The sequence below is a fragment of the Xenopus tropicalis genome, chromosome 1, assembly GCF_000004195.4.
Source record: "Xenopus tropicalis strain Nigerian chromosome 1, UCB_Xtro_10.0, whole genome shotgun sequence".
NCBI classification, from domain to species: domain Eukaryota; kingdom Metazoa; phylum Chordata; class Amphibia; order Anura; family Pipidae; genus Xenopus; species Xenopus tropicalis.
The window spans coordinates 96,924,910-96,944,851 of record NC_030677.2 but is presented as its reverse complement, the minus strand read 5'-3'; the positions used below and the strand labels follow the sequence as shown (position 1 = coordinate 96,944,851).

General features: G+C 37.7%; 1 protein-coding gene across 6 annotated transcripts in view; it reads left to right on the top strand.

Moving 5' to 3' along the window:
- Positions 1-3,944: 3,944 nt before the first annotated feature.
- The window catches only part of nrg1 (neuregulin 1), an 87,938-nt gene continuing 71,940 nt past the window's right edge, over positions 3,945-19,942 (top strand). For all 6 annotated transcript variants that reach the window (XM_002933991.5, XM_012955099.3, XM_012955095.3 and 3 more), the window contains exon 1: positions 3,945-4,610. In XM_002933991.5, coding sequence (XP_002934037.4) covers positions 4,511-4,610 — 100 coding nt within the window. In that variant the 5' untranslated portion in view covers positions 3,945-4,510. The remainder of the gene's footprint in view (positions 4,611-19,942) is intronic.

The window sequence follows — 19,942 nt, the reverse complement described above, 5'->3', positions numbered from 1 at the left end:
TTTTACAGCTACATATTGCAATGTTGATGGCAATTACCTAACGTAAAGGTTGAAATGACATTAAACTACAGTGGAGCTTAATATTATTTATAATAATAATATACACACACCAAAAGGATTATTAGGAACACCATACTAATACGGTGTTTGACCCCCTTTCGCCTTCAGAACTGCCTTAATTCTACGTGGCATTGATTCAACAAGGTGCTGAAAGCATTCTTTAGAAATGTTGGCCCATATTGATAGGATAGCATCTTGCAGTTGATGGAGATTTGTGGGATGCACATCCAGGGCACGAAGCTCCCGTTCCACCACATCCCAAAGATGCTCTATTGGGTTGAGATCTGGTGACTGTGGGAGCCATTTTAGTACAGTGAACTCATTGTCATGTTCAAGAAACCAATTTGAAATGATTCGAGCTTTGTGACACGGTGCATTATCCTGCTGGAAGTAGCCATCAGAGGATGGGTACATGGTGGTCATAAAGGGATGGACATGGTCAGAAACAATGCTCAGGTAGGCCATGGCATTTAAACGATTCCCAATTGGCAATAAGGGGCCTAAAGTGTGCCAAGAAAACATCCCCCACACCATTACACCACCACCACCAGCCTGCACAATGGTAACAAGGCATGATGGATCCATGTTCTCATTCTGTTTACGCCAAATTCTGACTCTACCATTTGAATGTCTCAACAGAAATCGAGACTCATCAGACCAGGCAACATTTTTCCAATCTTCAACTGTCCAATTTTGGTGAGCTCGTGCAAATTGTAGCCTCTTTTTCCTATTTGTAGTGGAGATGAGTGGTACCCGGTGGGGTCTTCTGCTGTAGCCCATCCGCCTCAAGGTTGTGCGTGTTGTGGCTTCACAAATGCTTTGCTGCATACCTCGGTTGTAACGAGTGGTTATTTCAATCAAAGTGGCTCTTCTATCAGCTTGAATCAGTCGGCCCATTCTCCTCTAGCATCAACCATGCAACGCTCAAAATTGCTTAAATCACCTATCTTTCCCATTCTGACATTCAGTTTGGAATTCAGGAGATTGTCTTGACCAGGACCACACCCCTAAATGCATTGAAGCAACTGCCATGTGATTGGTTGATTAGATAATTGCATTAAAGAGAAATTGAACAGGTGTTCCTAATAATCCTTTTGGTGAGTGTATGTTACAACAGGAGTGAAATTCCACTACTCTTTATTTAATTCTATGGTATTTTTTAAAGGTGTATTTATCAAAGGGAGAACGCTATCTTTCACCCATTTATGAACAGATCTTTAAAAATTCCATACAAATGAATAGAGGGCATCAGAATTTTACACTGGTAAATTCTAATTTCATTCTTTTGTAAACATGGCTCACAATATAGATTATATTCACTATGGAATTTAAACAACTCAAAAAATCTATGTCCAGGGCTGGGCTGTTATAAACACAAAAATGTCTTACTTAATATTACTTTAATCTCCTGAAAATAAAATAGGTAATAATGTCCCCTCCATTGTAAACTATAATGATATAAGAAGTCACTTTGGCATTTCATCCATAGCATTATGCCAGTCACATTGTGACTGGTATGGTGCATTTTTTTAGTACAAAAAATACTTCACACTGGCATGTAGAAATTAAATTTTTGAGCCTTTGAGGTTGTGTAGTGAAAGGTGCTATTTACATGGTTTTGTATGCAGGTGGAGGAAAGCAGATCTGCTTCTATGTGCACCTTGCTGCTCCATTGACCATTGAGTAGTTCCACATAGGTTGACACCATGCCTGTCAGTGGAGCTACAGGAAGGAACTTTCCTCGGCCTGAGTACAAAACGAAGGCAGGTAAACCGGACAATCTGCTCCATGTGCCCCTGGCTTAGGGACAAAAAATAAATGCAATTGACTTTTTCCCATTATGCAATGCTTTTCCACAGAATTCCTGTAAAATTTCAACTGCTGAAACTTCTCACAATTTTGAATTTGTTTGCATTTTACTTTTTGGTGAATAACATGGCAAGTTGCTTTGCACTTGCCTTGTAAATGAGTACTCAAATGTACAATTGCTGTCTGTTTCTGGGAAGTGCATTCTTCGCCATCAGATGAAATGCCTTTCACTTAGTTATATTTATTAACTAAGAAATACTTATTCAACTCTATACTCTGCTGTGCTGCAATAACTAATGTGAAAAATCAACTATTCCACTATTACTGGTTTTGATTTTTCAAAAGTGACAGTACACTAATGAATTGAAGAAAATCAAGCTATAGTTTGTAATTAGCGTCTTTTTTAATTGTGTGTCAGTCATCAGCAGTGGATAAGTACAAATAACTTTAGAGAAGGATTTTTTTAGGTTTCAGGCATCAAATCACCCATGGTTTCTAGTTTTATCAGCAGTTCTGTCCAGACAAGCCTAGGAACAATGGCAAATTATTATGTTAAAATTGTGTGAAGTGGAAGCATACCTGAACTTTGCTGTATTCTGATTTTTTCAAACTTATTCTCAGAAAATACTGTTTAGGTGACATTTATAACTGTGCCTAAAATTCTAGAATATAATAGGACAACAGAAAAGAAATATATCATAATGTAATAGGACTGAATCTACAAAAATACTTTGTCTAAAATGTATATTTTTAAGATATGAAAAGTTAAATTAACTTTTTGTACATTAAAGGTGGACCTATTATAAGCAACTTTTCCATTGTAATCTTTTGTATAAATTTTTTTAGTCCATACTGCCCAACCATCTGGGGATGTAAGGCAAATCAGGGCCTGTTTTGACAAATAATCCTGTGCCCCTGGTGGATTGAGGATTATCTGTCAGCTAAAAAAAAATTAAGAGGATCCACAGTACTGCCTGCTTTTCCAATTGTTTGTGTGGCAGGAACAAAGGAAAAGTGGCCTACAGACAGTTGTTATATATTGGCTCATAGGAACCATGCAGGTATGCTTATGTGACCATTCTTATGTCAGGACTGAATTAGGAGACTTTGCTCTAATAGACTTAGCTGTCCCACAAAATTTGTGCAAGCAATTGAGATTTCATGAGACTGAGATTTCCCCAGCTCCTGAACTTGGTGAATCCATCCCTTTCACTCCAGTCTGCAAGTTGAAGGCAAGTCGGTAGCTGGGCAAGAAAAAATGCCATCGGATCTGCTCCATGGTAAGAGGGCATTCACAAAACCACAGCTAACTTGCATCCTTATACCTGAAATTAAACTGAACTGAGTAGAGTATTCTTAGGCAGGTTGCATTGCAAAAGGCAGTTGCACAGCTAGCATGCTTTGAACAATTTTAATATGTCTGATGTGTGAGCACTAATCAATTTTACTTAAAACAATATTGCTTTTAAAACACAAGCATCAATAAAACTTAAGGACAATTCTTAAAGGCATACTGACACCGTTATAATATACAGGCAGTAGTGATGTGATGCCTAAGATCTGATCTCCAAATATGTCAGCAGTGCAGCTCTATGAAAATGAGTGGCAAGATTAGGGATGATGACAGCTCAGTGGGTTAAAGTATCACTTCAGCATACCATCCAGCCTCCACAAATATAAATACAAAATCAGAGAGAAAGAATTTAAATTCTATATAGTAGCATGTTATGATATAGGCATAAGGTTACTATGCTTACCATTGTATAGCTTCTGAAAACAGCAGAGTTAAATAATTTTAATAACACCCCCACCTTGCCATTCAAACGTACAAAAAGCAGGCAAAAGTCAGTGAATGAGTGCGACAGTAATTCCCGGGTGATGAATTCATTTCCCAGCTGTTTGCAGCCCATTAAAGTAAATGATTAGCGACCTCTTGGGGAGATGTGCAGCATTTCTCAGTTGGCTGTCCAAGGAATGCGCACAGCCTTTGCTCCACCTAGAGAGAAAAAGGGGGTGTGGGAAAATACCTATGTGGGTGGGTGGAGGAGCTTACAAAACTGACAGGAACTCAGCATGGGAGAAAGTTCCCTCCTCTCTGGGAGAGAGAGAAGCACTGAGCAGGGATCCTATCATTGACAGAACTATACAACTTGGAGGAACTAAGAAGAGTTTTTTGTTTTTTTTTTACAGAAAAGGCAATTTTTACAGATACAAGGGCACAATAGAAACTTTTTTTTAAACTTTTATCTTTTGATACATATATGTCTTATTTTGTAGTATTATCCTGATTTCAGAGAAAAAGGAATATACCTGCCTCCTAACTTTCAGACTGGGATTTGGTTTTGGATTATGTGCTCCTTGCCTGTGCCCTGCTCTCTTGCTCTGATCTAATTAGCTGTGTCCTAGTGATCTGGCCGATTGAGTGCAGAGGGGGAGGCTAATGAGAGAGTGCGACCAGGCGCTGTCACACCAGGGATAACGAGTTTGGGGTCAGTCCCCAGTGCCTAGGGTCAGGCAGCCGGTCGGCTCACACAGCTGCATAAGGAACTACCACGTTTCAGTGGGGAGAACTAAAGGCACAAAAGGAAAACTGGATTTTATTTTGCAAAGGTTTCACTCGAGAAGTTTAAAGTCCGTCACCATGGCTGAGAAGAAGAAGGAAAAAGAAGGAAAGGGAAAAAAAGGGAAAGGGAAAAAGGACAGGAAAGGGAAGAAAGCAGAGGGCAATGCCCAAGGCGCAGGTGAGTGTCTCTATCTGCTTGGATGCTGCTAATGTGGCACTCTCTTTACAGTTTCCATTTCCCTACACCACAGGGGCATTTCGTATTCATTTCTGAATGATAGCACGTTCACTACACCTCACCAGCCCTGACTCAAAGGTTCAGCAGTTATTCAGGTTAAAATGGTATAAAGCAAAAAGAAAGAAAAAAAAGAAGCGTGCTAATGCCTCTTCCCTCTCTTTTATTGTTTCAGCGGAAGGTATTTAAAAGCAGTTCTCATGACCGTTTCAGTTTGTTAGGATTAGGTCAATTACTGTGACAGCTTTTCTTTCTTTTACGTGCAAAAAAGAAAAAAAAAGCCAGCCGGCTCTTGTAACTCAAGGCTTCATCTGTATTCTTAGGCTGCCCCCTAGCGATAGCACTGGGGATCGACACTGAATGGAGGGATTTCCCTGCTGCGCGGAATTAGGTGAAGCCCATGCCACTGACGTCAGGGCCTTTTTACCTGTTGTTGTGCTGTGATACCAGACGTGTATCTGTTACGTGTATTTGGTTGCCTGGGTGCTTTTTCGTTGAGCCTGGCTGGAAAAGGATTAGAAACATCAACAAAGAGCGGCGTGAAGAAGCTGTTAGTAGATAGGCAAGATAAGTCCTTATCGCAGTTCATAGATAGATGACTAGATATGTATTTGCATTGGCTGACTTTTCCTTGTTGAGGAGAATGTTACAAAACATTAATAAAGGCACTTTACAGTTTCCCCTAGCAAGGGCTGGAAATTCTGTATTAAATGATGTTAAACTACAACTCCCACTAGCCTTTGTTAGGCTGCTTATTGCTAGCTAAAACACGTGTAGACCCAGCTTGTACTGTGTCACATCACTTTGACTGTGCAGCTGCTTCATAAGAGCACAGCTGGACCCCCCCCTCCCACAACTCCTGCACATATATTCATTATATTTTTCATTTCATTCATAAAAGGCAGGGCTTAGTGATCTCTGTATTTATCCAGTGAGTTTGATAGCTAAGAACCTGCCCTGCACAAACATACCCATACCGCATGGTGTATGCTTTCACCTTTATCAATGTGGGGTTTGCCGCTGATTGCTACTGATTCATGTGCATTGGGATATTTCTGTCAGCCAGAGAACTATTGCTGCTGTAACAAACGACAGTGTTGAGATTTTTTTTTTGAATACTTTTGGAATTTTAACTGATTTCTACTTAAAGTGGATGCTGTAGCAGTAATAGAAAGTAGTAGTCGGGGTCATCTAAAGATGCCTTACATCTGCAATAGGACCCTTTGGTTAAAGAGATCTTAATGAATATTAATTGAAGACTGACATTTTACTTTGTGGAAGATCCATATTGCAGTCATTTATCATGGACAAGGAAACCCTATGTGTAAGGCTGTAAACCCCATGTAATATCCTATTTGTGACACAGAGAGAAGGATGCTGTCATGTCCAAAAAGCAAGATATACATCATATTCTGGTGCCCCCGTTCTTATTTTAAAGTCCAAATTGTGTGTATTCAGGCACAATTCTATATATTTATCTTAGCAGTTAAGGATGAATAGACCCCCAAATGATGCGATGCAGTTTATTTGCCTATCCACTGACTCTGATTTTATTTTTGCACCTATATTCTGCTAGTCTTTTGTTCAACTACAATATCCATGTGATAAAGCAAATGCTTTTTAGAGCTAAAGTTTGGGGAAAGTTGGAAATTCTTGAATACTACAATTCTTTCTATTTTGTAATCATTTGCCTTTGAAAAATGATCTTTCAACAGCATTAGCCAGGGCTTTGACTAGAAAAATATATGTTATGCCTTAATATTGATACTGTGTATATAGGTTTTGGAGGTTTATAGAGTGCCATAAATTACACAGCACTTTGCAGAGCCAAAATAATTGACAGAGTAACTGACCATGTAGATTAAAATAATGTCTGCTCAAACTGGATTAAAATAATTTTTGCACAAACTGGATTCTCTGTACAATTTATATGGCTTATATAACAGTATATGGCTTTTGTTCATGAAAACATACACGAGTTTTAGGAGCAGTAAAAAGCATGTGCTTAAACTGTAGGAAAAAAGTAGTAGTCGGGGTCATATAAAGATGCCTTACATCTGCAATAGGACCCTTTGGTTAAAGAGATCTAGGAGCAGTAAGAAGCATGTGCTTAAACTGTAGGAAAACGTGTGTCCTTTTCATTAAATACTTTCTTGTGTAGAACAACATAAAAACACATTCTTTTGTTTAATTCACTATTGTCCAGCATAAAACTACCCTTCTGTAAAGGTTTGTTGAGTAAACAGCAAAAAGTCCTTGTGGTTTTAGCACTTTGAATGGTTTTTCTTTCTCTGAATGTTAAAAAGCATAGATAGAGATGAATGCTTAATTCTCTGTTAACTAAACAGGAGTCCTGTGACCTGTATTCTACAATGTTGTGATAGTTAATTACACTCTACACTTTAATGGCTGCTGGGTTCCTTTTTTAATTGCTGGGGGAATAGATATTTTTAGGTGACTTTCGGAACTTCTCTTCCATCTGTCTCCATGTAGGCATCTTCAAATGAAATGCTATTCATTTTATTGCATGCAATAAAGCTGCCTGCTAAGTAGGTGGCACTGCTAGTTTAAACTGTAGTCAGTTAAAGCATTCCCATTATGAGCACGGATAATATTTTTATACCTGAGAAACACAGAACATTAAACTGAGTAGTTTGTTTGTGTATAGAATAATGAGCAAAACATGTCATTATAAACTGTGTTGGGCTACAAATATTAAGCCAGTTTGAGTTCTTACTTAAGTTTTTGCTTCTAAGTCTTTGATACTTCCTTTATGGCTCCTGACTAAGGAGCCACTGAGGAATGATCCCTCAGTAGCTTATCAGAATTATCTCAACCTCAAAGATGTTTCCAGTAATTTTGTCAGGACAAAACATGAGCTGTGGCCTCCAGGGCTAGAATTCCAGTGGACAATGACCTGCTTATGAAATGCGAGAGAGACAGGGGTTAGGGTCTTTTCTAATTGCTGTTCTTTTCTTTTAATGTTTGTTTACTGATATCAGGATCTGTTTTGGTTGGTATATTATTTTCACATCATGTAATCTTATTTTCTTTATTAAAGGGAAACAGGATCTCAAGTTTACTCTATATGAAAAAAGATTGTATTACATTCACCAATATGTATACATAACACCTGCCTGAAACACAAATTAATGCATGCTTGTGATCCCACAACCCCCTTTTCACGAGGGCTTCTGCATGAGTCATTGTGATGACATTTGCATTGGAGAGGAGATTTATGTTTGTACTTTGTAGTATTACTACACTAATATGTAGTAATGATGTAACTGGGAACCTTATAGCTGTCCCCTGGATGGTTAAGGTGAGAACACATTTTTATAGGTGGAGCAGTAAGGGGTGTTCTAGGAACCTGCAGAAAGTGCAGATAATCCTTCTGGAACAAAATAATTTGGAAGCAGTGAGCAATTTCTCTCATTTGCCACTTCTCCCATATTATATATACTGTATACATGTACAGGTATCGGACCCCTTATCAGGAAACCCGTTATCCAGAAAGCTCCGAATTACGGAAAGCCTGTCTCCCATAGACTCCATTTTAATGAAATAATTCAGAATTTTAAAACTGATTTCCTTTTTCTCTGTAGTAATAAAACAGAACCTTGTAATTGATCCCAACTAAGATATAAATAATCCTTATTGGATGCAAAACAATCCTATTGGGGTTAATTAATGTTTTATTGATTTTTTAGAAGACTTAAGGTATGGAGATCCAAATTACGGAAATACCCCTTATCCGGAATACCCTTGGTCCCGAGCATTCTGGATAATGGGTTCCATACCTGTACATATATGGTTATCACTTTGAAGTTGCATTTGATTTGAAGATTACCACTTAAGATGCCTGCATAAATGTAATACCTGTATAGATGCTTAGCAAAAAATATATAGATATGTATATTGCACATAAAGATTATCAGCCAGTACTAAAAGAAGTAGTATATGTGTGAAATAAGTAGTCTATTATTCCCCCAAATGTAGAATTGAAACCTATTTCTAGCTAGCTATAGCACAAATAGCAGCCATTAAACTTCCCATGTGACACAAACCTAAAGTAATTTATGCATTATTCTGCTTTTTACAATCACAAATGAAGCTCCTTTAACATTCCAGGAAACCTGCTATAATAGTTCTTTCATTAATGTCTCTTAAAAGGGTTATTTTATATTACATGGGGCCCACAATTTTCCCAGATTAGGGTCATAAAGGTAACAATAACAGACAGGTTAAAAGACTTCTAATTTATCTCAAAGTAAAATTGTTTGCTATCTAATTAGGGAAGACCTTTGAAGTTCTTGAAAATCGTAACTGTTAACACCTATCTGCTGTGAAAGAGGCTCAGACAAACACTCATTAGCTTTGAGGGGCGGTTACACCTTTTTGTAACAACTTTGAAAATTAACTTATGTCCAGTATTTACACCTGTTGCCTTAAAAGAAAACTATGTCTAGAATCCAACCTGCTCTTAATTGAAAATGATGAAAAGATTTTTCAGGCCTTACTACACACTGTAAACTAGTTTTTGGGTTGTAAGTGTAGTTAGTATAGCTTCTGTATGACTAACTCCCCAGAGAGGAACAATATTCTCACTTCTAAATGATGTGGAACAAATTGCTTTTTTCCTGCTTATGCCAACTCCATAAATTTTGTATCTTCATTTCATATGGTACTTGAAGACATTGCCAGTACAGGTGGTGGAAAAACTGAGAAAGTCAGTATTGCAAATTGCTGAAAACTGACAACCGGCTATCCACATGACATCATGCTAAATAAATCTTGCAAATAAGAAAGCTAACATTTTTGGCGAGCGTCCGGGGACACCAGCAGAGTCCTTCTTGGCCTCAGCGTAGAGCTACATGGTGCAAATTGGAATGATGTTTATGGTGAATTTTAAGGAAAACGGTAATCAGCTTTTCCAAGAATAAGCTTAAGGCAACCCAGCAGTAACTTTAGGGTCATTTGTATACACATGCAGGTTGGAATCCTAATGTAGATTAAATAAATTGGTGCATTTTATACAATGGAAGTGTTGATACTCAGTTTTTTATTTAATACCAAACATTTCTCTGTGTGAAGACAAATTATGTGTTTGGTGTTTTTTGTTCAGGTCAAAGAACTGTAGACCTAGGTTTCTTTTTTTAATATACAGGATCTGGAAAACCTCAAAACACAGAAATCTTTTTTGTCCATGGTGTCTTATTTAAAGGGGCAGTTCACCTTTTATTTTGATGTATATAATATTCTAAGACAGTTTGCAGTTGGTCTTTGTTTTTTTTATATTGTGTGGCTTTGGATTTATGTAGCTTTTTGTTCAACAGCTCTCCAATTTGCTTGCTGAAAATACGTGCCATACGCCCTATTTGCTTCTACCTATGCCTGCACCCGAATTAATGGAATAGGAAAGTTGTGCGATGCAAGTAAATAAATAGCATGCCAGCTACAATTGGTTGTTCTTATAAGTGCAAGGATTATTAAACACTGTCTAAATCACTGGGTTTGTATTCTAAATACTGGGTTTGGGTTTTTACCCAGCTGCGTTGGGTATTTTAATGATAATTGATATTCAGGAAAATACTCTTGTTAGTCTAGTGGACATTTCTGTAAACCAGTGTGTATTGCTGTAGAGCTGTGACTTTTGTTAGTGGTTTGGTATGCAAAGAGGAGACAGGTTAGTAGTCTAAGGGTAAGGCCCCATGGAGAGTTGGCTCCACTGCTAGTAGCCTGGAATTTTTTTCAGCTAGAGAGAAGTGGATTTGCTCCTGTACCCACTCCATTCACAGCGGCTGCTTTCAGGCCAACCTATGATCCACTCCGCAAGTGGATGCTGTGCAGATGAATAGAGTGGCGTACAGGAGTTGATCCACTCCTCTCCAGCTGAAAAACAACGCCAAGCTGAAAGTAGCGGAGCCAGCGATTCAAGGGGCCTCACCCTAAATGTAAGGCCTTTTAAACATTAAGGTAGTTCTTGCTTCTATTAAAACATATCATTTAAGCACTGATCTCTTTACTGCAAGGATTTCAGTGTTTTGTAATGTTTGAATCATGACATAGGAATGATGTAAAAAAATAGATAAAAATAACAAAAGGAAGTAGAGTTTGTAAAGTTAGCAGCATTTTCTCCCTTATATTTTTTTAAAACTAAAACTTAACTGAAACAATAGTAAAGCTTGCAATAATCCAGGCTCATGACGTAAAGTCCTCACAGTGTATTGTGTAAGTGTTATTAGAGTGCAGGTGCTTAAGATGACCCAAACTGTGAAACAGTTATCACAGAAGACATGCCAAGTTCTGGAAGCATAAGAACTTTTACCCTAAATCATTGTTTTGTTAGCAATCAAAGAGGAACAAATGTCAATGCTGCTTTAACATACTTGATACTTTATCAGGTTCCGTTCGGGTAGAGGAAAACAAACCATATGTCAGAATCGTGTGAGCTGTTCAAGCTGTTACAAATAATGTATGCATGCTGTATGTCCATCACCTTTCTGACTTGTATATATTCTACTATAAGACAGAGCATTTCAGAAAAACCATTCTCTGCTTTCCTCTTTAGTTCTGTGTGATTTTTTTCCTCTGTGCCCTACTGTTGCTACTGACAGTCCTCAGAGTGCTCTTGACCCAACCTTAGTTATGCTGGACTTTATGCCAATATCATATAATTTAATGGACTTTGCAAGGTCCACAGAGAAGAAAACAAACTCAAGTCTAGTACCCTGAGTAGAAACAAGTTCAATAGACTTGTCCTCAGGGGCGGGCCAAGCCGACCAGGCGCCCTAGGCAACCCGGTCAGCCAACTCCGCCCACCTCCCTGCCCCCCGAACGGCGCATGCGCACCAAAGCACAAGAGGAGGCGCAGGGGGGGGGGCGGTGCGATTAGATCGGTCATTGCCTCCACCGCTAATGACAAGTGGCGGAGGCAATGACAAAGTAGCACTAGGGGTAGGCAGGAGAGGCTCCTGCCTGGCGCCCCCCAATCGTTGCGCCCTAGGCAGCTGCCTCTTCTGCCTACCCCTAGTTCCAGCCCTGCTTGTCCTAGTTTCTATTTACAACCAAAATTTGTATTTCTGCACTGCTAGTTATATTTTATATAATTTCCTTCTGTGTGAGTTTCTGTTCAGTGATTGTGGAACATTTCATTAGTGCATAATATAAACATATCTTACGAGCATCAGTTGATATGAACGTCACATTCCTTAAGGCGTTGATCTTAAAAAGGTTGATGAAGTAAGCATAATACACATGATGAGCATTTTCCACACAGTAGGAAAAATAAGACATTTATATTTTACCCTTGGTTTATTCCTTAATAATTGTGTTACCCTGCAAAGTTTTATTCAGTTTACATAGTTAAAAGTAATATATAGATTAATATCAACTTTCCAAAACAACTTAGAGCAGTGGTTCTTAATCTGTGGGGCTGACCCCCTGGGGTTCCTGAAAGAATAGCAGGGAGACAAAGCTTAAGACTTTGGGGAGATTTGTGGGAGAAAGTTTATTTACTCTATGTGCTGCCCTAGATATTCTAAGAAATATATCAATGTTACCAGTAAGTGCTTATCACCTTGTTATGAGTTCAGTGTTGCCTTCACTCCCGGTTATTTTAGGGACATATTAAGTACATATACATAAAATAGTTTTCTTAATTTTACAACAAAGGCACTATAGATTATGAAGCTTATGTACCCATCCAAATGTCACACACTGGGTCTCCCTACCTGTGCATGGGCAGTGAAAACACTTCTTAAAACAGAATGAGTATATGTGGATGTAAGTACTAAATCCAGCGTTAGAACTTATTCCAAAAAACATAACATGCTAGAGAGAAATTCCAACATTAAGATGGAGCAAACTAGGTTTTGACGTTACTGGTTTGCTCCTTGGCACAGGTGTAATAATCAATTTCAGCTGAGTAACAGCTTAATAATGGGGTGGGACATGGTGCACTCTCTGAACTAAATTTTTAGATTAAATTTGCCCCATCTGTATGTAATTTGTGATTTAATTTCTTTAATTAGATTTGTTTATTATCAAAATTTAACATGTTACTGTGGCCAAACAAAATGTGTTCAAAGAAATAATTTGCTTCTTTCTATCCATTCATTTCTTGGTTGAAGATGGTGGTTTATGAGAGGAATGCTAGTGAAAGAAACTTTCCTTTGAATTCCCATAACTTTTTCATTTCACAGCTAGCAAATGCAGCTGCTCCCTTCAGACAGCTGTTGCTCTTTATGCATTGATACGTGGGAGAAGAGCTATTTTTTAGCACCTTAAATATATGAAAATAAACCATGAGTAATAACAGCTTAACAACTTTGAAAATGCTCTGATTAGTGTTATTTCAGGGTGTTAAAACAATGAAAAATGATATATAACAAAAGATGGTAGTTTAAGGCACTTTGAAGTCAATACACATTTTTTACGTCTGCACTGTAAACAGGCTGATAAGTGATCTGTATTGGGGCTTTAATTTTATAGCGGATCCGTATCTCTCTGCTTACCTGCTGACTTTTAATATTATGCTTTTCTGACCCCATGTGTAGTACTGCATAGCACCATAGAATGATAACAACATACCCAGCGCCGGATTTGTCACCAGGGCTCCCAAAGTCTGTCCCCATTCACGCCCCCCACGCATGCACATTCGCACGTTCATTTAAACTTACATACAGAGCAGTGGGGAGGGGTCCCCATTGCTCTGTATGTGAGCAAAATTACAGTGTGGCTTGGGTGGCATGCCTCCCCTAAATTTATGCCGCCCCAGGTCTTTGTGGCCTTGCCACAGATCCGGGCCTGAACATACCTAGAAATAATACAAATATGACCATTTCTAACCAACATTCAAAATGTGTTGCTTTTGTTTTCTATTTTGTTTTCTATTTTGTCATGTCATTTAATTAGTGTGTAGTTTGATTAGTACTGTGGTATCAAAATTATTTCTAAAGTACAGCAGTCAGTTTGCTTTGCTCTGGCTGTGTCGCACACAACAATTTTTTGTACTAACTACATTGTCTGATCTTTGGTATATGTGTGCTCCACCTGGCCAAATGCCACATTTGACCTGATCAGTCAGAAAGAAAATACAGATTTATTGATATCACATGTTGGGTTACTGGCTGACATGATGGTCAGTCAGATATCTGTGCATGTGTGCTCAACTAATCCTTAGTCATTCATTCTACTTAATTACCTTTAAGCTAATGTCACACTGGGGACTAGAGGCTGTACATGACTGTAAAAATGTTTAGATGTTGGCTGACAGATGTATCTGAACATCTATACTGACCTTTTCTCAAAGGTATATTATTTAATGGCTGCTCTGTGAGCAAAAGATTGGAACATGTCATGACTGGATATTTCAGGCCACGTGCTACAAAAGATGACAGGCAAGAAAGTGTTACAGTGCACAGTCAATTCTGTGCATTATACTACTGGGAGGAACTGTTTGGATTACAGAGTCAATCTCTCTCTTTTTTATCACTACTGAGAAACTGCCCAACCTCATTACACATGGTGTAAAGTTAAACAATAGAAGCCGGTACTGTTTCAAAGAAAAAAAATATTGATTTTGCCATTAGTTTATTAGGGCTCATGCTTTGTTAGGATATCTATAATCACAGAAAGCATGGCATGCCTTGGACTCTTACCATGTCAGTTTTCCACAGCACATGTACTGATGCAGCTCCTCCTGGAAAAAAGGCGCTTGTGAAGGTACATGATTACTCTTTACAAGTAGATTAGAGGGGGTTATAGGCAGATTGGGGGGTTTCTTTCCATAAAAAGGATCAGCACACCAGAGGCCACCACTTTAGATTAGAGAAACGGAGCTTCCATTTGAAGCAACGTAGGTTGTTTTTCACGGTGAGGGCAGTGAGGTTGGGGAATGCCCTTCCAAGTGATGTTGTGATGGCAGATTCTGTAAATGCCTAATGTAAAAGCATAATATCCCATTTAGATTAATTCATAAATAAAATCATCCATGCAACACATCATTTCCATGGGGACATTTTCAGATCTATTTCTTGTATCCTAGAAGCACTGTTTTTTAAGATATGGTGGTGTTAGTGTCTGTTCGCAGTTGCTGTGTATTTGAGATAAGTTTGTGCCAGAAACAGCACTGTTAGCTATACAATATTTCCCAATTTTGGACATGCTTTCCCTGTTCTTAAAAAAAAAATTAAGAGTGACATCATTGTGGTCTTTTTATATATGGCTTGTCATTGTTATGATCAAACATTTTAGTAAATGCCACCATGAGATTTTATCCTCTGTTACTATAAATTGCTGTATATTAGTAAGGTGCTTGGTTATTGAGACAAGTTACAGGGTTCCAAAGATGAATAATCATAAAAGTTTTACCTTTCTGCAACTGTCCTGCACAGCTTCATTAATTGTACCTGTAGATGTAGATTTTCAGTAAAAATTACAGGAGAATTGAAGCACTGTGTACATTATAGGGGCCCTGCAGAGGTCCCCCTACCAAATTTAATCACTCACATTCCCTAATATGGGCTGGCTCTCCCATACTGATTCTTTCTTTCATTACCAAAGAGCTAGGTGGCAGTGACCTTTAAGTGCCTTGCGAGACACATGCTCTGATCCTGAGCATATATTTAGAAACCCTGCATAAAGCAAGACAAAACTACTGTTGTTTGTAAGAAAAGAAGTGGAAACAGTTTATTCTGATAGCAGTATGGTTTTAAAAGAACTTTCAGTAAATGCATGCATCTATAGCTCCACAAAATAAAGCTGAAAGGTGTTAAAGGACCTCAGCGTCTATAGATTGATCTTACTATATGTAGCACTTAAGTGGTTAAAGGTGCCTTAACCTGTCACTCATGCTGTGAAAGACATCAAATGCACCATTAAATGTAAAGATTACACCTTGACATATGCCATTTTGCAATTATTGGAGTTAGCTATATATTTCTCTGCTTCATAAGAGTCCTAAAATAGCTTCTGCCTCCATTTGTTGCTTTTTAAACAAAAAAAAAAGGAATGACATGTTTTACTAAAGAACACCTTTTATGCTGTTATGAGTGATAAAGAAATGCTCCTGGATGCAACCAGTATGTAACAATGTGTTGCTTGTTCTCAGAGAACAGAGGCCTCAAGTGTATAGATGTGCTGATGAACCGATGACAGCAGTAAGCAATATTATTACAAGGATTCAGGAATCAAGCTACAATTACATCTGCTTGTTTCTGTTTATAAAATCACTCAAAGCTTTCACTGTGACACAGAAAAATCTAGTCTAAAGTATGAAGTTAGCTTGCTTTCCTCATGTATTGCGTTGTATACACCAGTGACGCCGAAGGATATAGTATTGCAAGTAGGAATTTTCTTTTCTTTAGGCATAGGATTTGTTGTCTAGAAACCCATTATCCAGAAAGTTCAGGATTATGGAAGGTCATCTCCTTTAGACTCCATTTTAATCAAATAATTCAATTTTTTAAAAATGATTTCCTTTTTCTGTGTAAGAATAAAACAGTGCCTTGTATTTGATCCTAAGATCAACCCTTATTGGAGGCAAAACAATCCTACTGGGTTTATTTAATGTTAAAATGTTTTTTTTTTCTTTTAAGAAACATTAAAGCATGGTGATCCAAATTACAGAAAGATTCCTTATCCAGAAAACTCCAATTACTAATTTTACAGAACAGTAACTGTATTTTAGTAAGGTTTTAGATTTATAAGTTTTCTATGTTGGAACAATTTTCTGTTCGGCATTGAAAATAGTTGCCTGAATCCTTTCTCCCCACATGCAAAAAGGCTTTGTAAGTAAGGATTCACATGGGTACTAGTGCACACAGTGCTGCTTCTCAGCTGCACTGAGCACTAATATCTCCAGCAGATAAAAGTGTTGAATTCCTTCTAATAGACAAACACATCATAACAAACTGACATGTTTATCAACTTTGATAAACATATGAATTCTTTAAAAATCAAATTTATTTTTCAAATTCTTATCTGTTTAATGTTTTTGGTTAATTTTAGAGATGCTCAAATCATCAGTGAAGAAAAGGTTTTAAAAAGAAAGAGATACTGATCTGATTTGTCTTAAAAATTAGTTAGCATTACATCATAGAATAATTTGGAGTAAGTGTTTGAGTATAGAAACGTGATCTCTTTATTTAGTCATATTTAATTTGTTACTTCATAGGCGTTCAGCAAATTCTAAGATCAATAGTGTAAAAGAATGGCACTGTGAAATTGTATAACAGCTGAGTGGCAAATATTTGGATAAAGTTGCTATCCAGAGAAGACTGTGGTGAGAAAACAAGAAATGTAGTATATTTTTAACCCAACTTTTGTGCTGTCCTGCCAAGTTCTTAAGTGATTATCCTAAATGACACTTTTCTAAGTGACAAGCTCGTTGATTTCCTGTTTTTGTAATGTTTTCTATTTCTGAAACCTTGTAAATAAGTGATCCATATGCGACTAGTACCTTGTTATGCCACATACACAAATAAATACGTAGTTAGTTTACAAACTAATGTTTTTTCCATGACATTTACTCACAGCTGTCCTTTGCGTTTAGAGCTTAGAGATGCTGTCATCATTTAATATATCTGTTTTACTGTCCCTGTTTACATTTTCACCCTAACTTAGATCTTAAAGGTTTCCTTTACATAAGGTTTCCTGTTTTTATAGTAATATTTTACGTAATAAAGATAGATTAGCCATAGATTAGATAGATGAATATTAGCCATAAAGCAATTCAGTGCCTTATCTGTTTAAAGGCATATTGTCACGTACTGCCATTAAGTGTGCTGCTTCAGCAGAACTCTGCACTGAAATACATTTTTTAAAACAGCAAACAGATGTTTTTATATTTAATTTTAAAATTTAACATGGGGTTAGACATATTGTCAGTTTCCCAGGTGCCCTCAGCCATGTGACTTGTGCTCTGATAAACTTCAGTCACTCTTTACTGCTGTGGTGTAAGTGATATCACCCCCCTCCCTTCCCCATCAGCAGAACAATGGGAATGTAGCAAGAAAGCAGGTCCCTGACACCTGTATTACTAAAAATGCTCCCATGCCCCACGTAATGGTAGATATGATAACAGCACTCAAAGCTAAAAATCCAAGTCCGGCTCGCCCAATTCATGACTCCTCTAGTAACATTGAGTAGAAGAAACAATAGCTTATCTGAAAGTAATTCTATTGTGTAGTGCTGGCTCTTTCAGAAAGCTCAGGATCAGGCACAATGACCTGAGATGGCCGCCTACCCATTAAATTAAATACATTTGTTGATGCAAAAATAAAATGTTAAATAATGTGAAATGTAAAAAGTGCAATTTAGAAATAAAAAGTGCACCACCTTAATTAAAAAAAATAATTGGAAAATCTGTAGTCTTTTAATAGGCAAGCACATAGGTATACCTTCTTTTGCCCTGTACATGATCTCTAACTTGCCTGGGCCTGGTGACACTTTACTATGCATCTGCACCAGACTTCTTTATCCAGTGCTCACCTCCGGTTTTTACAAAACTGGAGCACATGGTAAGCCAGGACATTACAATGTCCTGGAAGAAAATTGTCTGGACAATGTTGGAAAGGTGGGACATATGGATGCCCCATGAGTAGTACATAACATTTTACATAAAATACTCTAAATATGTTTTTTCTTCAAGAGTCAATCCAAGTCATTATTTAGGGTGCCACTATCCCAGAAGATTAGGATTTCTTAAATGGATTGTATAAGCTTAGATGACTGTATAGTGTTCTATGTCTATTATTGACCAAATGTAAGTCTGTAAATGTATCATTACAGCCTCTCTAGCATAATAACCCTTGGTTTGTGAAGCCTTGCTTGATCATCTTAAGGATCATGTAGACTTCATATCTTCAGCGGATATCGGCTACATGTGCCTGCACCCGAGCGTATTTCATTCATTCGGGTGCAGGCACAGGTAGGAGCGCATGGCGATATTTTCGGCAAGCATTTTTTGGCATGCCGAAAATATACATCATATGCTAAGGGGCACATTTACTAACCCACGAACGGGCCGAATGCGTCCGATTGCGTTTTTTTCGTAATGATCGGTAATTTTGCGATTTTTTTCGGCGTCTTTATGATTTTTGCGTAAAAACGCGAGTTTTTCGGCGTCTTTACGATTTTTGCGTAAAAACGCGAGTTTTTCGGCGCCTTTTAAGTTTTAACGCTACGAAAAAGGCGCGACTTTGCGCGCAAGTGTTAACGCTACGAAAAACTGGCGTTTTTACGCAAAAATCGTAAAGACGCCGAAAAACTCGCGTTTTTACGCAAAAATCGTAAAGACGCCGAAAAACTCGCGTTTTTACGCAAAAATCGTAAAGACGCCAAAAAAACGCAAAAAATACGAAAAAGTCGCAAAATGTTCGTTTCCAATCGGAATTTTACCAATTCGGATTCGAAATCGTGTCTTAGTAAATCAGCCCCTAAGTATGGTATAAGCCTTAAAGCAATACCCTGTGCTACGTCTCTCACCTTACTTAATTTGCCCATTCCCACACCTGTGTCTCTACCCCTTCTCATGATAGATTGTAAGCTCTTTTGGGTAGGGCTTTTCACCTTTTGTATCAGTTACTGGTTGCTTTGTGTCTTAATTTGTATGTAATTGTTAATGTATAAACCCTCTTATTGTACAACTCTGCAGAATATGTTGACATTAATAATAAGAATAATAATTCAGCTTCATATAAAAAAAATTGTACAATATGTACTATATACAAGTACAGTTATTGCATGTCATTCCAGTTTATACCTGTCCATTAACCCTTAGCAATTACTTATCTAGTGTTGTAAGAGTAATGGTAAATAAAAATAATGGTTGCCATGGGTTACTGTACTGGGTCATACTTTATCTCTATTCAAATATAACCTAACTTATGTCACAGAGAACACAGCTGTAGGGTCATTGCAGGATTTAAAACAGAGCAGTATAGTTTTGTCTTCTGTAGGTAACACGGGAAAGTGATTAAAACATTTTGCAGGGCACACACAAACACACGCTGTTTATAAATGGGTATATATATATATACCCATATAGTCACAAGCATTTGCTTAACATAGGAAACTGCACACCAAACCTTTAACCTTAAGACACTTCGTAAAGGTATCTGCCTTATACTTAAAAGTACGTTTTTACTTCTTAAATACTTAAATATTTATCCAGCAGCTAAAATCTATGTCACTAAGACTACCTGGTATTAAATCAATGGCATAAAAGCTTAACAACAGGGCCATTCTTCTCATATAGTTGCCTATGAAAC